At 39.0% G+C, this 20,497-nt stretch overlaps 1 protein-coding gene across 1 annotated transcript in view; it reads right to left on the reverse strand.

Annotated features, from left to right (window-relative positions):
- Positions 1 to 2,631: 2,631 nt before the first annotated feature.
- LOC109033622 (uncharacterized) overlaps positions 2,632 to 20,497 on the reverse strand; it is a 248,803-nt gene continuing 230,937 nt past the window's right edge. Inside the window, exon 7 of the mRNA XM_019046321.2 lies at positions 2,632 to 2,816. Coding sequence (XP_018901866.2) covers positions 2,728 to 2,816 — 89 coding nt within the window. The 3' untranslated portion in view covers positions 2,632 to 2,727. The remainder of the gene's footprint in view (positions 2,817 to 20,497) is intronic.

Genomic DNA, 20,497 nt, shown 5'->3' on the forward strand with positions numbered 1-20,497 from the left:
CGCGATGATAGTAGAATTCTCATTTTCGTTTCAATGTTGCATTTTTCTCGATTTTTACCGATGATATGTGGAAATGCCGCGCCACGATAAGAGTCTCTATAAATACATACATGTAATAAACAAAATAATGATGGATAATTGCATTTATATAATCACTAATCGTAACGTATGAAAAATCAAGGGTTTTGAGCTTTGCTAAATGTGCTCTACGAAGAACAGCCTCCAAATACTGAAATAATCACGCGGTTTTCTGTGATGTTAGGCAATAAAATATGGCAACACAGGTTTTCCTTTTTTTTGGGGGGGGGGAGGCTTTAATCCATTAATTTTTTGGAGGACAGTTATGACCAGCTGCGTACATTTTCCACCAAGGAATCTATTTCTGGTTTAAGATGAGTCGCCCTTTTTATGCCATTTTAAATAATGATGAAAAACAAGAAAATTCTAAGAAGATCGTTTTAACTCTGAGCGCAAGGTTTGCCATCAACGAAAATTGGGCAAAGTGACTATCTTACATCCTTAATGAACGTACTTGAAGGACAACAATCTCCTCCGATGATGGGATCGTTATGAAACAGCGTCACGTCGAATGTAAAAAAACCCGCATTTTTCGCCAAAATCGGCCTTTAGTCTCATGTTTAGGCCGGTATTAGACCCCTAAATAGACCGGAAATGACCAAATCATGATACATTCCGCAAACTTTAGACTTTAAATGAGCAAACAATCGTAAAATTGAAGAATTTCAGGGTATGGGCCCAACAACGGCCCTTATCGAAACCCCTCCTTCGGCAAATCCCTTAATATCAGTCATTTACCGGTCTGCGCCTTTAACTGGCAACAATGTCGGCAGCCATTTTCGATTCGGAGGCTTAATTTTTTGTAGGAGTAAACATCTGATCTCCTATTCGAACTTCTTGACCCAAGAAACTTAATTTTGAACGTATTGTTTGTTATAGCTGCCCTAAATGGCAGTTTCATCCGCAAGACCGGCGGCCATTTTGGGCGCCATCTTTGATTTTAGGGCTTCTTGAGAGCCGCAGTGGAAAATGGACCTCATTTTCGGACTCTACGACCCTGAAAACCTAATAATTGATACCTCACAATGCATGTAGACCCGAATAGGCAAATTAGTACCCGTAAGAGGTATTTTTGGACGCCATCTTGGATTTTGGCCTGAAAATGACCTTTGAGCTAACTTTTGACTGAAAATTCGGACTCTACGATCAAAAATACATAAGAATCGATACCCGACACGACGTATTTGCAAACTTTAAATTTTTTTACCCCAAAACCGCCATTTTGGCCGCCATCTTGATTTTGGGGGGGTTTGTATGAAATTTGAGATGGCCATCATCGATTTTCTTTTTCTAGACATCAAAACGAAGAGATTGATGTATCACACAATATGCCTTCACAAATCTGCACACGGGATCACGTATGCCCCCGGACTATTACATAATCTTGAGAAACTTTAAGGAAAGTACGAGCCCAGCCTAAAATATTTACAATAACATATATCAATTTTTTCATTTTTTATTTTACATTTTTTGTAGGGACAAATCATTGTAATCCCTCGCAAGGATGTATTTATAAAGTTTAACGGTTGAATTATTGAGGAGTCGTGACATTTACAGACCTCCTTACCCTTAATGTATATGTGTAAATCATGTGGAGTTTCCTGGGGAAAGGAGCTGCTTGAGGTGATTCCTCCAAGGAAGTGAACAAACATCGAAAAATCGAACAAATTTCGCTAAAATACGAGTTTAGCCCTTCGCTCTTTGTAAAAACAGAGAAAGCAGCAGCATAGAAGCATATCTCAGCAGTCTTTTGGTGAAAACTTCTCCCACAAACGCTTCATTAAAGTCGTATGAGACCAAACTCGAAATATTGCATCCGATCAGTCAAATCGAACTGGAAGATTCGCGTTAAGTCTCATGTTGGCTTTAATTTAGGGTTTTTGGCAGAGATTTTTCACCAATAGAATGCTGAAGTACGCTTCTATACACTGTTATATCTCTGTTTTTACAAAGAGCGCAAAGCTGGATCGTATTCGATAATAGTTCGATGTATCGTTTGGTTCAAAACAAGAGAACATAAATTCAAACCACAATTTTAGGATATTAATCAGAGAAGCTAAGAATGAGAAATATCGCAGCAATTTCACTACTCTTGGCCAATTAGCACTCATATACGAATCAAAAATCTATCACAAAAAAATCCATCCCGTCTTATCACTAAATTGACTTTTGAGGCTATGTTTATGTTTGGAATCAATCTAAATCGATACAATCTTACCCGTTTGATGTATCGAATACGATCTATTTTGGCGAAATTTTTTCGATATATCGATGCTTGTTCATTCCATGGGAGGAATCACAGAGGCGGATCCAACAATTTGGCAACAGCGGATTCCCGCCATTTAAACCTATGTTAAATAATCGATTCTTGTCGGAGCACCTGGCCCTTCCAAGAATCGATATATTTCCATAGGCTTAAATGGAGAAAAACAATGTTGCCAACTTGCTGGATCCGCCAATGAGGAATCACCGTGGACTATGAAGTCGGGCCTTGGACCGTTGAGTGCTTTTGCAAAATACTCGATGAGGATCACAGCCCCTAAATGAGGAAAATTTCGGTTAGCATAAGTCTAATTTTCCATTTCATGGATCAGACTCGCGCGCTGTGACATCGGGAATAAGCGTCAGGAAGATTTAGTGGCAGTTGAGCTATCTGAGGACGGTGCTTGTGGTTGGAAGAAGAGCAAGGAGAACGGCCGAGACGATCGCTCCGGGTGCAGCTTGGCTAGGAAGCGTCACTGAAACAGAGATAATGAATAACGGGTTAGAGAAAATTAAATTTTCAGTTGAGTTATATCACGCAAAAAAATAAGAACAAGCGTGCACGGTTGGGAAATTCCGCTCTTATGGCAGTAAGTTGTGCAGTACATTTTTGTCGCATTTTTTTTTTTGGTGTACATATTTGGAACTAGGTGCCTAGGGTTTGCGTGTGATGTAGTTCCATTTAGCATAAATATATCCAGTTTTAAATTTAATCGCATTAGGCATAGGAGCCCTTAAGGGCCGTCCATAAATCGCCTTCTCTCTGTCGAAAGGACGTAACTGTAGGACAGAGTTTCAAAATTTTCATTCGCGAATTGAATTTTTACTAGATAACTAATGAACGTTCTTAACTGAAAATTTCAGATTTTTCTTCGGACCCCTTATCAAAATCGGCAAAATTTTGTACACAAATTGCACAGTTATTTTATTTTGAAAAATTCTAATGTTTGAGTCAATTTTGCAACCTTGGAATGGAGTTACGTTCTTATGTGAAGGAAACGACGGAATGTAAGGGAGCATAACGACAATGCGGCTAAATGTGATAAAAATATCATGTTTGTGATCCTATACCTCCTTCTAAATTGTGATTAAAGCAAGAAAACCAAACGCTTATTGGCTGATTTAATCTGTGATCCACTGCAATATTGTTTTCTGAGAATCTAAAAATGGTATAAAGTCAGTTTTTAAATTGTAATTATAGAACTAATTGGAAGCGGTTAATTTTGGGCATATGCAATCAAATATACTCAATTATTATGGTAAGATAAGAATTGATTAACTGAATCTGTTCATCGTATTTGAATATTTCTGAAACTTCCATGACATTCCTTCAAAATTCAGTGTAGGCAACTTATCGGGCTCCCTGTTGGTTGAAATTGCATACCCTATAAGTTGAAGGATTTTTCATCGTTTCAAGAAAAACGTAGGATGGTTCTGCCTCGGTGTCTTCAGGTTTCAAATGAAAACATATTAAACACTTTATTGCGCTTTTGCATAACGGCAGATTGCAGTTACCTTATCACAGATATACTTCTGTTCTGACGCAGGTGCAATTTGAGCATTAATGTTAATAGAGGACTTTTTTGGACTACAAACTTATAGTCAATTTGAGTGGATATTATTTGATTTCCTTTCCCATAAAATTAAAACAAAATATGAGATTATGAAACACCGCAATTTAGATGTGACTTTTTTCCTTGATTCCATTAACATAATACTGTAGACCTTTGTGTATTCATACAAACCATTTTATAAAAAAAAAAAAAATATATTTTAAAATAACGTTCTGAGAGAGTATCGCAAAAAGTTGGCTGTGTTCTGTGCCACAAAAACAACAACTAAGCAACAGTAACCGTAATGAGGTGAAGAAGATGCAGTAAAGTGTAAAAATGGCCGGCCAGGTTGGCCTATAGTGGTCAGCGCGTCTGACTCTAGGTCAATAGGTCCCGGGTTCGAATCCCGGTGGTGGCGTCTAATTTTCACGGAATTGACGAGTAGATCTGCTGAAACAGATTCTCCTCGGCCCTAATCCCTGAAAATTAGAAAAGCCTGGAGCATGGAGCCTGATGTCTACGGACACTAAACATTGTCTAAAGTTGGCTGAAGGTGCAATAGACACGAAGCCATTAAACCAGCAGAAAAAAAAAAAAAAAAAGTGTAAAAATGCACATATTTTTGTGTATTTGTACTATATTATTTGTATGATATTTTGTATCGTAGAATAAGTTGTGTTGCGTTGGCCATTTGGCGCGCTGTCATTACCCTAATTCGGGATTCGGCTCGTTGTCTTCAATTAGAATCAGAGAATTAGATACTGGATTCTGATTGGTCCGAATTCCAACAACGGTACTATAGTCACCTATACATATAACATTAACCAAATCCAGTTGCGGTGATTCGTCTGTAGAGTCATTCATCGGTTCCTAAAATCCAGAAATGGAGATGTTGGATGTGTCAGGAATTTGCGATTTGACTGTTGATTCTTACGTAAAAGTTCGCGAGAAACACGATGGTGCCACTGGTTTTCTTTGAAATCAACTCCCAAGCTCAAAAAAGCTCTCAAGTTGAGGTCAAAATGGAGGGGATATCCCACGCTATCCTGAGAGTCCACCTCTACATCAAGACGAACTCTCCATGCATAGATAGGGAGCAAATACATTGACAGGGCTGCCACTTTATTTGGGAATTCTAAGACTGAAAACACGGCATCCCTGCTAATGTATTCGCTCCCTATCTTTGCATGGAGAGTTCGTCTTGATGTAGAGGTGGACTCTCAGGATAGCGTGGGATATCCCCTCCATTTTGACCTCAACTTGAGAGCTTTTTTTGAGCTTGGGAGCTGAAATCAGAGAAAACCAGTGGCATCATCGTGGTTCTTTCTCATTCGTGTTTCAGCACAAGAACTTTTGAGTCAAATCGCAAATTCCTCACACATGCAACATCTCCATTATCAGATGACATATCGATCATCAAATCGTTACCTCAGAAGTACTTCAAATCCACTTTAATGTGAAATGAGGTGCATAGGATAATGATAATCAGGACGTCCAACTTCGAGAGAAGCACAACTCTTTGAATGAGAGACGCCGTTGACAGCGCCGCCGGGAAAAAGTGGAACTATCGAGAGCGGAACCGAGGAATGCGTCAGCGCACCGAATTTCCTGATATTTACGAGAAGTAAACACTCTCCCAGTGATCCTGAATGGCCGCACCAATTTATGGCACCCATTACGAGAATCGGATCCATTCAAGTAAAAGCGGCACTCGCAAGTTGTAAACTCGGATTCGCCGTTGCCCGTCACTTAGCACGGCGGAAACAAACCGTATAAATTAAGCATTTACACCCGCCGACACTGAATGGCTCCTGACGGGAGCGGGCGATTGATAATAAGGGTCCTACGCGCGTATGATGGAGGATCAAAGTCCTCGTTAAAACATTGAACAGAATTTAACGTAAAATACAAGTTCGCCCAGGACGAGAAAACTTTCCCTTATGCCTTGGATAGGAACAAGGCTGCCAGACAATTTGAAATCATAGAGTATTTTTGGTCAAAGAAACAAATAATACGAAAATAATACTGAAAAAAAAGTTACGGGCTATATCGAAATACCGTCTGTTCCGGGATCGGTGGCCGAAAGTCCCGGGTGCTGAAGCAGTAGCTTCGATTCCTCCGGGTGCGACGCCCGGAACTTTAAGTCTCCGAGTCCGGAACGCGGTCGGTATACAAACATGTCTATGTAGCCCGTAAGTACGACTTCCACGGCCGGAGATTTTTTTTTTCCAGTATGATACAAATCTTTTATATTTAAAAGAATATAGTGAGAGAGAGAAAAGGGGGGGAGAGAGATAAAGAGAGACCAAATTGATGTGTTAACGTTAAAAAGAACTGTATGTATAGACATGAATCAAGTGGAACGGAACTATATAAATAAGATGCGCCTCATAATTTTTTTAATTGTATTTAATTCCTCTTCACATTGGTCTTTTCAACGGACAGAAAAATTTGAAAGATTTGACGCTAGAAACAATTTCGAACAAATAACTAAGACTGGTATACGGCAAAAGGTGTATTTTCACTTTTGATCGAAACAAGTCTCTTATTAATTTGATAGATACGGACTCCTTTCACCTTATGATAGAAGACTGCATTTCTTAGCATTTAGACCGTTAAATGGTATTATATATCAGGTTGGGACATTTTTACAGCGCAAAATGTCACACTCTGAGAGTTTAGCAAAAATTAAATTCCCACCCAAGACCCTGTTATTACGGTCATTAATAGGAAGTGCTCGGTCATTTATCACGGTAGAAAAGGGAATTTTAGACTGCGATCTGGCGGCCGGGACGGTAAGTTACGGATCGGGCTGGCGCCGGTATGCTTTTCCTCCCCCTGTCATCCTCGGTTTAAAACCCACCCCTAGAAACACGTCTTCTCATCAGCATTCGCCCGCCCCCCGAGTCTGAAAAAATCGAAGGTAATTTAGGAGCTTGTTCGACAAATGCGTAAACGCTCGCTCAGCAAGTAATCCGGATCGAATAAGTGTAAAGCTATATGTATCCATCAAAGCGTGTCTTAGACGTTCATTTTTTCGTCAGCCATTTTCACACCCGGAATAGCGCGCAAACGATACATGGTGCTTAGCCCGCCTCCGTTGAAATTTAAAACTCCGCGCAAGGAACAAAATCAATCCAACCTAAAAGTTGAAGAGAAATCTTTACTCAGTAGCATTCAGCGACGTGTATTGAACCATCTATGTTTTAAAGTTTTTCACGCAATATAGTTTTGAATAAGTAAAACAGAATAATTACGCCCGACAAAACATGTAAGAAAACAAAGTTTTGTTTTTCTGTCAACGTTAGCAAGTTTAGCACAAGTTTAGCGGGCGACATGATAACGAGAGGAGTCTTGATTGAGCTGTGCTAAACTTCTAACTGTCCTCCTCTAATGGAAAACTATCTTCCCAGAAAATTGAGAAAACCTTTGCGATTTTTTTCCTCTTCTGGTCGAGGAAACTACCCCCTTCATTAAATTCTCTTATATATTCATGCGTGTAGGTGCAAGGAGGTAATTTAAGTGCTACTTCTTTAATATCTTATACGTACAGGGATTTCTAAGTTTGGAGTTTATTCCAATTTATCAAAATTATCTTTAACTAAATGTACTCGACTAGCTATGACCCCTTTTCGATGGCGAGCACCGTTCCTCTGAATTGTTAAAGCTAATTTTAGTCCATCAGTCGTCTTTTTTTCACGGATTTTTCGTTAATTATTTAAAATATAAACAGTTGTATAGATTTCTTTAACAAAAGTTTATGTCTTTTTTTTATATTGAAAAATACATACTGCCTCTTACATCATCCAGGAAGAAAACAGTCATAGTTTCTTCCAGTGGGATCACTTAATCACAATCGAGTTAATACTTATAAATTGGGTTGCTTCATTATTCCGAGATGCTTTATCCTCTGGGAAAGTTAGCCAAAAATATGGCACTATAGAGCATCCTTTCCATAGTTGAATCATGGATTAAAAATTATGACTATGTTTTCCGTAACTCCCCCGGATTGGGCGTAGCTTATTGTTACAGGAACCTCATTGGAATTGTCACAGAAATGCACGTTCGTTGTTCTGAGAAATTCGGCCGGGGTCGGGAGGTTTGGCTTAGGCATAAAGTGAAAGAAACGAAAGTCAACAGAGGCAAAAGGCAAAGGACTCAGCCTTTGAGTTGAAAAGGTCTGAGGAATGGCCGAGTTTAAATGAGCCACTTACATTCTACCAAACGCAAGTAACGCTCCAATGGTCAGAAGTGCGAGCCCGAAAGGGATGTTTTATTTTCTTGAGGCGATTAAACGATTAAATGATTAAAATGAAGTGTACCGGCTAGCCGCGGGTCACCTCTTGACTGAGCAGTGTAGCCACTTCATCCGATTTTCTTTCGTTTTTAACTTTGTAATTTTCCAGTTATTACGGACTAAACTCCAAAAAGTAAATCCCATAAGAAACAATATGAACCAACTGTCCTCGTCCTAAAATGAATTTTGCTCCTGTAGTGGAGTACTATACTCACCGTTGGCACTTACCATAGGATCAACCTATCTCTATTGTTTTCAGATGTCGTGGCGTGAACCCAACACTATTCTACTATCCTGTTATTCAATATGTATATTTCACTGTCCATTCATAGGGAGAGTGAAGACATCTCGGTTCTAGGATGTTACGAACGGGCAGAAATATTATACAGTTAGTAACGTTTTGTGTTGTCTTTGGTAAACTCATTCGATAGTTCTTCCGCCAAGTTACTTTTCTTATTTCGATTATTTCCTGTCCTACCTTTAACCCTCTGGTCCATCCCGAGTTTGTAACCGATAAAAGTGCGTATTCGTTTCGTCTGTGCTACCATGCGAGCCTAAAATCTAGGAGCCAAAAAGACATGGATTCCACATGTCTTAACTCTTACTATAAAATAACCATCCGTACGCCCGCGCCATATCCATCCCGTAACGCTAAATTTGCGATTTTTTAAACCGCCCTACTCCCTGTAACGCTCCTTGACCCCCTGAAAAATTATGTAACGCTTACCCAGACCTCCCCATTTTGATAAAAATTATACTAAAATATCAACTTAAATTTGTGTGGAACGGATTGGCGTTTCTACTTAGTGAGGAAAAGGGAAAGTATTGCAGAAAATGCGTTCAATATTCTTCAAAACTTCTGAAGCCAACGATAAATTCTACAGAAATTCGAAATAAAATCACTTAAACTCGTTAAGTAACGCTCCGCTCTATACCGCCCACCCCCTGTAACGCCGGTGAAGACCCCTTGAGCGTTACAAAATTTAGGGACGGCCTTAAGAGGCTCTACGGCACTCTGAAAACATTTTTAATGATTTTTTCTCTGTACCATTTGGCAACAACATACGAGGAAGATCCAACTCGGAGAAGATTAAAAGCGAGGAAGCAGAGAGCAGTGCCGAAGATACAAAGATATGAGTCCGACTCAAAATTTGCTATTTTAAGGGAGCCGTCACGTGACCCTAGCCTCGTTGTCAAATTGGGCGAAATTACCCTTAGCTAACACCGCAATTTGGAAAGCAGTCCCGTCCAGTCCGGCAACATGATGCCACGGTCACCGCTCGTCCCGGCCCGCCTCCCGTCTAATAACAAAACTTTGCCGGAAACTTGCCGAAAGCTAGAGCGAACTGTTTATCTAGACTCTAATTCGCCGTCGCTGCTTGCTGTTTACCCGGAGCGAGGGGAAAAAAAGGAAAGTTTCGGTCGAATAAATCAAATATTTGGTCAAGCAACACGCTTGTAGGAAATCGAACCGAATTGGCAGCCAACCGCCCCTCCCTCCTGGACTCCTGTTAAATGACTCTTAGTCGTGTGGATGTAAATACTAGCATCGCAGGGTGGTTATCGATGATATGGAGAACTTGAGGTGATTGACCGGGATCTAATAGATAGCGCCATCAGAAATCACTGATCGTTTTGTCACGAATTTGAATCTTGGTGACAGGGTGATTTTGACAGTATTAAATGTTAGTTTGCCCATCGGACTGATTATTGAAAATGATAGACATAAGCTATGGACATAGAGGACATATAGGGAGCATGGAGCGATCCTATTGGTTGAAATGGGTGGCTCCTATAGACCAACGGAGAAAATAATGGACTTACTATAGGGTCTCTCGTGGGTTGCCGTTAGGTTGTCTATTACCTACCTCCTTTGTCCATTGCAACCACCTGCCTGCACCAATATGATCTCTCGATATCCCTTCTGTTTTCTTTGTCTATAGCTTTGTCTATCAATTTTAATAATCAGCCCGCTGCAGCGGTCTCCCCGTTCATCTATCTTGTCTCGCACAATACACTGAAAGAAAGCCTTGAGTATATAGGAACAAATTAAGAAGCCTTCAATATACACTCTTCTAGAAAATCTAGTCGGCAGTACTAGACATCTGGTAGTGTCTGTATGTAGTCATACGCGTAGTGAAACTCCTTGAAATCCGGGGGCCAATGCTACTTCTGGGTGCTGGCCATTAGATTACCCTATGAGAACATAACGCATTTTTTACGCAATTTAATCTAAAATATCTGAGAATTTCAATGAAAAATATGCATGAATGTTATGTCAAAAATATATTTTTTACCAAGGGAAATTTGACAACTCTCGAATGTTCATATACGGCGTTCTTCCTCAGCATGGCAGAGTATAGTACTCAATTGCAAAATGCAGTCAAATTATCAAAAATCATTTTAGTCGGCCCAAGATGCGTTGTGTGCAAATATTTTCATCGAGATACATAATAGAAGCTCTTTTTATGAACGTTCATTTTATGTTGTCTTAGTAATCCATTAACAATTAAAGTAAACCAACGTGCACCCGTGTAATGTGAGCTGTAAGTAGTGCTCAGGTCGGTCGACGGTTGCCATCCTAAAAGCAAACACTGAAAGGGATATGGGTTTCGGTTGTCGAGGGTGCTTAACGAACGGTGAGAGATCGATTTGCACGCTCAAGACTGAGGTTGAAGCCGGTCTATCGCCGCGCCGTTCACGCTAGAATGTTAAATTCACTTATTTCTCTCCAGCTGGCGAGTGATATAATTGAATTTATTAAGAGCCCACGCTTCAATAGCTTCAATGACTTTAATTCTACCTCTCCCAATCATGGTCTCAGGTTGAGTCAGCGAAATGCGCTCAGCGGACAGCTTTTAATTCAATTCGCTGCGATCAAGGATCAAACAGCCCCGAGCTAATTTAGAAAACACCTTTTAAACATTTACGGAATAATTGAGGATCTCAGGGGTCGTGAAAAAACGATTCGCGTGAATTGAAAGCGCTGATTTTTTAATGTTACGTGGCTATGTAGTATGTGGCACTGATTTTTGCATAAAGGGAGCAGGCGTAGATCATGCAAGATCAGTAAAGGGTTCCTTATCTTTCGCATTTGTTAGAATTATTAGAAGGGACCAACCAAATCTTAAAATTACATTATTTTGAAATGGTACATTCCTCAGGATTTCAAGTAATTTGTCATTTCTTGATCTTTGACGGGGTGTAAAAGCTTCATTCCTTAACATTTCTGTCGTGCTAAGCAAGAACGTCGAAAATCCATCCAGGTTTTTCCTCGTTTGGAATTTAACATTTTATAAAACAAAATTGTTTTAGCCATGCACCTCAAATTTTTAGGTTGAGTTCTTGATAGTATTTGCAAAATAATTCTATAATTTTCATTTTTCGCTGTGACGTAGAAAAGTACATTTTTCCGCTTGCCACCACCTTCTGTATTTTCTCTATGAATAAAATAGAGATCCCTAATGTCAGAGGAGCGACCTGTATCTATCATAAGTTATCAATACAGGCGGGGGTACAGAAAATTCTTCAGTGTACGATTTTACCACCAAATCACAATTTTTTCACGCACTATTAGTATTACGCAGTGCAGTAGGCGTGATTTCTGCTGAAAACTCTTCTATGAGGAACTATTTTTGATAAAAAATCAGCGCGGACGAAGTCACTTGAACCGAAATTATAAGCACAGTCAATGTACAAACCTGTTATCAACCAAATATTAGCGCGACTGCATAATTTATACATTTTATCAAATTGAAAGCACTGGCAGAGTTTTCGGCATAAGGAATGCGCTTTTAACAATTTTAATTCTCTGATGCGGCGAATTCATATCATTAAGTGCAATAAAAAGCGCGCCCGCGCGCACCACATATATAGCGCCTTCCACATCGCATAGATACTACATACGCTACACCTTTTTCACCATGCTGCGCCAATTGCCTATACTGCGCCTGCTGGACTGTACGCTGTGTTTTGAGGGACACACCGTCCATCTGCACTGCCGTGCTAAGGAAGAACGCCGTATGAACATTCGAGAGTTGCCAAATCTCCCCGAATAAAACATGTATTTTTGAAGAAAGTTGTTCGTATTTTTCCTTGAAATTTTCAGATATTATAGATTACGTTGCGAAAAAACTTCTCTGAAAAATCGGAAGGAAAATATTTTCAAGTTTACCAGGAAATTCGTGTTCTATAAATGGAACTTTGGCAACGCCTGAAGGATCATGCGGCGTTTTTCCTTAGCACGGCAGTACACTCCTGAATATACGGATGCATATTTTTTCCGCCCACTTTTCATTTCCGCACAGTTATAGCCGAATTCTCATTTCCGCCCACTTTTTCAAATTAATATGAGATGGGCATGAGATGCAGCAACACTGCGAAAACACTAGAACACGGGCGCAAACTCTGATTAGCTGATTATTTGTCGCGCTGTTTGTTTTGGTACCCGCCGGGTAGGTCAGCCACATTATGTGTCAAGTCAGTCTGCTTGCGGCGGTTATCGGACGTGTTAATAAAAGATCGGTGCTTCGAATCGGGCAATCGAAGCAATTGACCAAATTACAAATACTCAAACCATAATCTCTTTAAAAATAAATTCCATAAATCAAAACGAAACGTTTAAGAAAAGAAAACAGCAGTCGGATGAGGAATAAATTATAATCAGCCTAACGGATGCACTCTACACGTTCGGGTACATTACTCCGGTCCAATTTTTGCATGAGCTGGTTCAAATCAGACACCCTCCAACCGCTTCTGTGGATCCCGTATGCACAGACGAGGAAGATGACCCTGACACTCAACTTCAAGTTTCCGACCGGTGAGTACTTCAAAACGTTGATTCCTTTTTTCGTTTTTTCGGTTGCCAAGTCTCGCAAGAAAATTCAAAAATAAAAGAAAAGAGGGCGGAAATGACAATCGCGAAAAATGGGCGGAAATGATAAAATCGCGAAAAGTGGGCGGAAACGATAGCCGGCCGAATATACGGACTTGAAAAGAATTGGCAGGTGGCTGAAATCGATTTTTCATAGTAAATTTTAGCACTTGCCTCTCCATCTCCATTGCTGAAGTTCCACAAAAAAAAGATCGAACTAATAATATTCGCAACTATTTGCAGTTAAACTTTAAAGCTCTCTGAATGATATTTTTGATGAAAAAGATGAACTAAAGCTCAAAATCTGTAGGAAACAATTGTAGCACGAGTGGATCCTCGTACATCTTCTTCGTGTTGTTGATTTATTTTCTTCCATATATGAAACTTCTGAGTTTGAGACTTTTGCCATACCCTGACTTGGATATGTGACAAGGCCACTGTACAAGAATTTAAAATCTAGGGGTGTGATGTTGTTTTAAAATTTTTGTTCCAATAAAACGTTGATTTTAGTCTTTATTTAAAAAAAAAACAAAAATATGATTTTTGTACAAAATTTCGGCCCAATCCAAAAAATGTCACTAATTACCAAAAACAAAACAAAAAAACAAAAAAAAAAAACCAGGCACCCAAAAAATATGATGGCAGTACCGTTTGGATTCATCATTTAAAAGGAAATGATATCAAAACGGCCCAATTTTCTCTTCATGCCCATGCAATTACAAACACCCCAACTTTTTTCACAAAAAAAAAAAAAATAAATAAATAAATACCTATAAGGTATGATGACCTGAACACGTTTATTGGATCCATCGCTTTAAAGGAGTATGATATCAAATCGGCCCAACTTCTCTGAAATATGCCCATCTCGGATCAATAATTTTTTTGAGACCTTCCGACTCATCGCTGAGGAGACACTGATCATTACTTGACCCTTAGTATATGTCCTTGTTTAGATGTCAAAGAGTTCCTTATGAGAACTGTAATGAATTTTTTTTCTTTGAAGAGATAAAATCAAAAAATCGTCATAAAATTGAAAAAAAAATTCGAAGAAAAAAAAAGGAATGGGCCGGCCGGCCGTACATACAAGTGGTAGATAATATAGGGTGATTATCGTCTCTCTTTCACATATACATGAACAAGTATCATCGTCAAAAGGAGGATCAGTCCTTCTTGAAATCGTCATTGAAAGATAGACTGAAAGATATTCACACATGAGTGAACAACTTAACAACTTTCAAGCAATGCCATATTCTTTGTTTGTTTCTGATAGAAGGCCTTACAAACTACTGAACCTTGGCGTATTATTGCGAATATTATGTGCCTCCTACTTACAATGCTTCTTTCTTAGCAACTTCATGGATGTTGGCAAGACCGGGTCGGTCACCCATGCCAAAATGTTGGGGCTATACCAATGTATCTACATTTCCCCCTTTTTTTTGTACGTGCCGGCCGGCCCATTCCTTTTTTTTTCTTCGAATTTTTTTTTCAATTTTATGACGATTTTTTGATTTTATCTCTTCAAAGAAAAAAAATTCATTACAGTTCTCATAAGGAACTCTTTGACATCTAAACAAGGACATATACTAAGGGTCAAGTAATGATCAGTGTCTCCTCAGCGATGAGTCGGAAGGTCTCAAAAAAATTATTGATCCGAGATGGGCATATTTCAGAGAAGTTGGGCCGATTTGATATCATACTCCTTTAAAGCGATGGATCCAATAAACGTGTTCAGGTCATCATACCTTATAGGTATTTATTTATTTATTTTTTTTTTTTTGTGAAAAAAGTTGGGTGTTTGGTATATTGCATGGGCATGAAGAGAAAATTGGGCCGTTTTGATATCATTTCCTTTTATATGATGAATCCAAACGGTACTGCCATCATATTTTTTGGGTGCCTGGTTTTTTTTTTGTTTTTTTTTTGTTTTTGGTAATTAGTGACATTTTTTGGATTGGGCCGAAATTTTGTACAAAAATCATATTTTTGTTTTTTTGGAAGGATATCACGTATTTTTGGTATGACTTCTACGAAGTATCAGGCAAAGAGAGTTCCCATTTTAAATTTAAAAGTTGTTCCCGCGGGCGCGAGGCAGAGAGGAAACGACCCCCCCCCCCCCCCCCTCGAAAGCGGCCCACCTTTTTTTAAGGAATTTCGTTCAAACCGCATGTCAATAATCTGTAATCGTTCTCGAGACATCAGTAAGGAAGGATCCATATTTTTGGCACACCCTGTACGTCACAGAAAAAAAACCGCAGGTCAGTATTGAAATCGTGACAAAGTTGGGTCACTTGACGTAATGCCTAATTCTCATTGGCTACGAACGATAGAAACTACAGTAAAGCGCATTGACTTATAACGCAATCTAGGTCGCGCGGTAGGTAAGACAGCTAGCGGGGTAAATCAGGGTAAAGACGCGCCTTCCGCTTAGTGGATACATCCGGATATACGAACGAAAAGTACCCGTATCAGGCAACGGCACTGGCATGACAGGCATTTCCATTGTCTCGGTCTCGGACTTGCTGGGTGTTGCTGAGTTGCCTATCGTCCCGCCTGAAGGGACTCTAGTCTCGCCGAAATTTCCTAATGCGCAGTCTAAGCCATAGATAGTGCATAGAGAGGTTATGATAATTATGTTATTGTTTCGTTTGGAAATTTTGAATCGGGTTTGAGCAAAATAGCATTGCAATTTCAATTTCTCCTGGCTCCTGTCTCTTTTTCTATGTCATATTATTTCTGAAATTAATAACAATATAACTTCTTGAATGGTTTTCTCATTGTACGCACGAAACATTTTCAATTTTATGCTGCCCCGAGGAATAATACTTCCAAATGTGACCATTCTTGATTTTGCATGATTCCTTCTCTCTCTAGGTACCTTTTTCGTTGTGAGTGAGTTTTCTTTTATGATTCTCTGATTACTGAGGGCACAATGCTTGGGCACAATGTGCCTGAAACGAAAAGTTGCTACTTACTTGTTTACTATGTGCATTCCTATCCAGACATCATATGAAATCATCTTGGTACTTGCGTTAAATCTTTCCGTTCATAAGGAGATGGTATACAATAAACTTTAGTTGTGATGACATAAATTTTCTCAACTGCATGCTGATTATTGAAACTATGTCAGTACGACAAGGCAAGACAGCCCTATCTTAACCGTGCAATATATCGCATTTCGATCTCTTATCAGACTGCTTCAAACTTTCAATAATCGGCCTGCTGCAATGAAATCCTTTTATAGCTTTCATCATTATGATTCTCCATTTGGCCATTCTGGTCAACTAGAGTCCACAAAGACACATTGACTTTAAACGCGCAACAGGGTGAAAGGGAGAGTGCCAGTTTAACTAATAATGGGTTTATTTTCAATGATAAAATTAACCAGTCTATTTACTGTCACACCTTCAAAGTGGGTGAATGTGTCAGGCAGGGTGGCATGTAAGGTAAGAAACTTATGAAAGATTGGAAATTTCCGTGAAATATTTCATGAAATTTCACGAGCCTGTGAAATTTATGAAATTTACGAAATTTTCTAATTTTATCCTTTATAATGAAACAAAAATCAATTTATAAGTTCGTGAACGGATTCTGCATCATTCATAATCATTGTAGAGCCCCTTTGCTTCATTATTACTTTTTCTCTTATAGGGCTACAACTGCTACAAGCATGGAATGTATACCCCCCTGACCCTCCCTCTTCCAGTCTAGACTGAAAACCTAACCTCAAACTTGTTTGTTTACACTTCAATTCAGACGTTGCAAAATCATGTTTCTCACAAATTCGCTCTAAAAATAATGTACTCGAATTTATTTTATTTAAGATTCTCCAAAAAAATGAGGGACTTCAGCCCCATCCCCATACTTGGATTGCATTTTGCAAAAAGGAACCAAGAGCATTCCAATGTTGTTAAGATTGTGTATCTTATATTCATTCAATAATATTACTGAAATCATGGAAAAAATTAAATTTACAAAGGTAATTTTCGTCTTTAAGTTATAGTTTCCTGGGGGTAAAGATAAAATTAGTTTAGATAATCTGTGTTTATTTGCAAGGCAAATAAAGTTGCACAATCTTAGCAACATTGGAATGCTCTTGGTTCCTTCTTGCAAAGTGCAATCCACTTAGTGTCGGTATGCCATTGAGCCTTGCTGTCATACCCTTTCTTACTCTATGTTCTTTACCCTCTAACAGTCCTAGAGGCAGCTATGGAGTCTCCCTGTCTGCCAACGTACCCATATTAGAGCCAGAAAAAAAATTATTCCCTACATTCCAAACAAAGTGAATAAAATAGTTGTTGGTTATAAAAACAGGCATTAAGAGGCCTTCTGACTGTTTTACATCATAATGATCAATTTCGAGCGATTTTACTTCAATTTTTCATATATTTCATAAATTTCGGAAATTTCCGGAAATATTTCACGTGAAATTTCACGATTTTAAATTTCATGAAATTTTGCCACCCTGGTGTCAGGCAAGAACCCTGATAATCAACAACTTCAGAGCTGCTCTTAATATAGGACTTCTATGTAATGTTCCATCTCCTGTGTACAGTAGGCACAAAACCAGGATTTACATTAGAGGCATCACCTGTGTTAAGGGATACCTTTTATGTCTTACATTATCCAACATTTTTTTTTTTGGATTCTTGGAACTAATGATAGAATGCAAGCTAAATTCTGCAGCTCAGTGCAGGACCTCTATCATTTACGCTGCTTATACCTAGTTATGCCTGCCAGGTCCTTTGACCATTCGAATCGCAATTTCTCCGAACTCCAATTTCATCATCAGTAATAACATTGCAAACGCGTGATACCGTCTCATAAAGACAGTAAGCAAAGTAAGTATTTATCAATATTTTTAGTTTTATGAGAGATGTCTCTAAAGCTATGGCATTCTGTATCTTGAGAAATGTGACCAGTTCACTCGTTATTGGAAAAGATAAACAGTAAAAGTTGATGATTCCGCAAGCAAAAATTACAGTTACCACAACTGAAATTTCGATCTCAATAGCATGAATCTTCTGAACTGTAATGAAACAGTTTGATAACATTTCATTTTCAGGAGCCTTTATCTGCCAATGCTGGTCATACAGAGTCAACAGCGATTGAGTTTCAGTGCGTTATCAGGGTACAACAGAGAATACCACTTTAATTTTTGGTTTTCCTTTCAATAACATTTCATTTTTGAGTCTGTATCTGCCAATTCTGGTCATGCAGAGTCGGCTGCGATTGAGTTTCAACGCACTATAAGGGTAAAACGGAGAGTACAATTTTGATTCTTTGTTTTACTTTCAAGGATGGAAAAAAACAGTCCATTTTCTGTCACACCTTCAGGCATGAACTTTTCAGCTAAGGACTCAAATAAATGACAATTTAGGAGCCACTTGTCATGTATGGTTCTTCTGTATTAGTCCGTCCCTTTCATACCGTAGACCGAGAACCAAAGGTTAAAGTATAAATATCACCTATATTCAAGGCTTAATTTTATATCCTATGCTATGTGATCCCTCTCATACGATTCTATCGAACGAATGATTCTGCCGGTAAGTTAATTATGTGGAGCACCATCATATCTATGCTGGGAATTGCCAGGGAGATTCTGCAACCATCCGATTAAGGTAACTCTCACATCAATACAGTGGCAGGTAAAGTAAGCAGGTATTTATGAGAGATTTCTCAACTCGGGCATTCAATGCCCACTTTCCGTCAAAGAAGATGCTCTGTTGATATGCTGTTGCAGCCAAAAATATTTATCACAACTAATATTTTTAGTCGCCTCAGTCTCAATCGATAGCTTTCATTATTCTGCCAGTTCTGGCTATCCAAAGTCCACATCTAATGAGTTTTAACTCACTTTCAGGGTGTGCCAGAGAATTAATTCCTGTATCCATTTTCCGTGCTAAATGAACCAGCTAATTTTCTGTCGCACTCTCATAGTGGGTAAATTTGTCAGGCGAGGACTCAGATAATCTAGAGGTCAGGCGGCACTGATGTATTATGTCGAACAGCTGCTCTGTATTATCTCCCATATGTGGTAAGCAGTGACGGCAAGTTTACGTCTCCAGGTACTGCAAATTTTAGCCGATGTATAGAGAGGTTATCACCAAGGATATCCTGCATTAGTTATAGCATCTCTATTTAATCAAACCAATGAAATAGTAGCATATAGATACATACCTTCTGCACAGGTCAAAATAAAAGACCTTGATTTGAAGAATTTTGTCCAAATCCAAACACAGGCTTTGATGACTCAATCAACTTCTGACCCAGAATCAAAAAGACTTGATAGTAATCAAATTAAAGCTAATGCTTGAAGTCAAGTATCCTTGATTTTGTGACATTGAGTTGATTTCATTGAAGTGGTTTCGTTTCAGTGAAGCGTAGCTTCTTTAAGTGGACACATAACCAAGACTAACGGGTGAACGCGTTTGCGTTAACCGGTTTTCCAATATAAAGCATCACAAGTCTACGAAGACATACAGGCTTTAGGCACCAGTTACATGATACACTGAGAAAACACACATCAACTCCTGAGAAGGTAGGCTGCCCAGCTGCTAGCAAAATTTTAGTAGAAAGTGGAATAGCAGATTCATTCCCACCGATTGAGATCCCTGACACACATCATCGTTTTGAGGGAAAGGATGATTTTCTGGTGGAAAGTTGCTGAATCTGATTTACGAGAAATAGTATCTAGGACTCACTATAGTGGGATATCATCAATCATTCATGAACAATTTCTTGATTACCTGAAAAGATCACTAGATCAGGGCCGCTGGGAAGAAATGGCAGGTTGATCCGAGTACTTACTGTGGCAACTAAATTTATCAAGGGTGCGGGAATCATAAAAGGATCATATAGAAATGGATCCAGTTATCTTCGGCTTTGATAAAATAGAAACACGCATCGATTAATCTATCTTATTCTTAATGTTAAAATTTAAAATATTTTAAGTCATAATAGCAGAAATATAACCTGAAATTTAGCTTCTGGAGTCGGCGCTCACCATCCATCGCGCGGTTCTACAAGTTGTTTTCAAATTCAAATCAAATGTGTTTGAAAAATTGAAGGACTCGCTCCTTCTTTCGATTATTTCTCCTTTCGACGTCCATATATGTCCGAAAACTTTTCAAAGGTTTGATCCTTGGAGTTTACAGATTCTAATTATACCCAGTTTGATGGGTTTTATGCTACCCTTACCTCCACAGCCGTGACTACAGGTTGACTATCGAACGGCAATAAACCGACATAATTATCAATCGTTCTCCCTTATGTCTCATTTATTTCAAATTTGCAGCGATATGTATTGGGATCATTAATAGTAGTTTCAAAATATCTACAGTTTTATAGGGGTTTCTTTTACGGTTATAGCTGTAGGTCGATTGCAAAGTCTCAACGGGCACTCCGGCGTTTCGCGGGCCTCGAAACTGCCCCGAA

Source organism: Bemisia tabaci, chromosome 6 (assembly GCF_918797505.1).
Source record: "Bemisia tabaci chromosome 6, PGI_BMITA_v3".
Classification (NCBI taxonomy): domain Eukaryota; kingdom Metazoa; phylum Arthropoda; class Insecta; order Hemiptera; family Aleyrodidae; genus Bemisia; species Bemisia tabaci.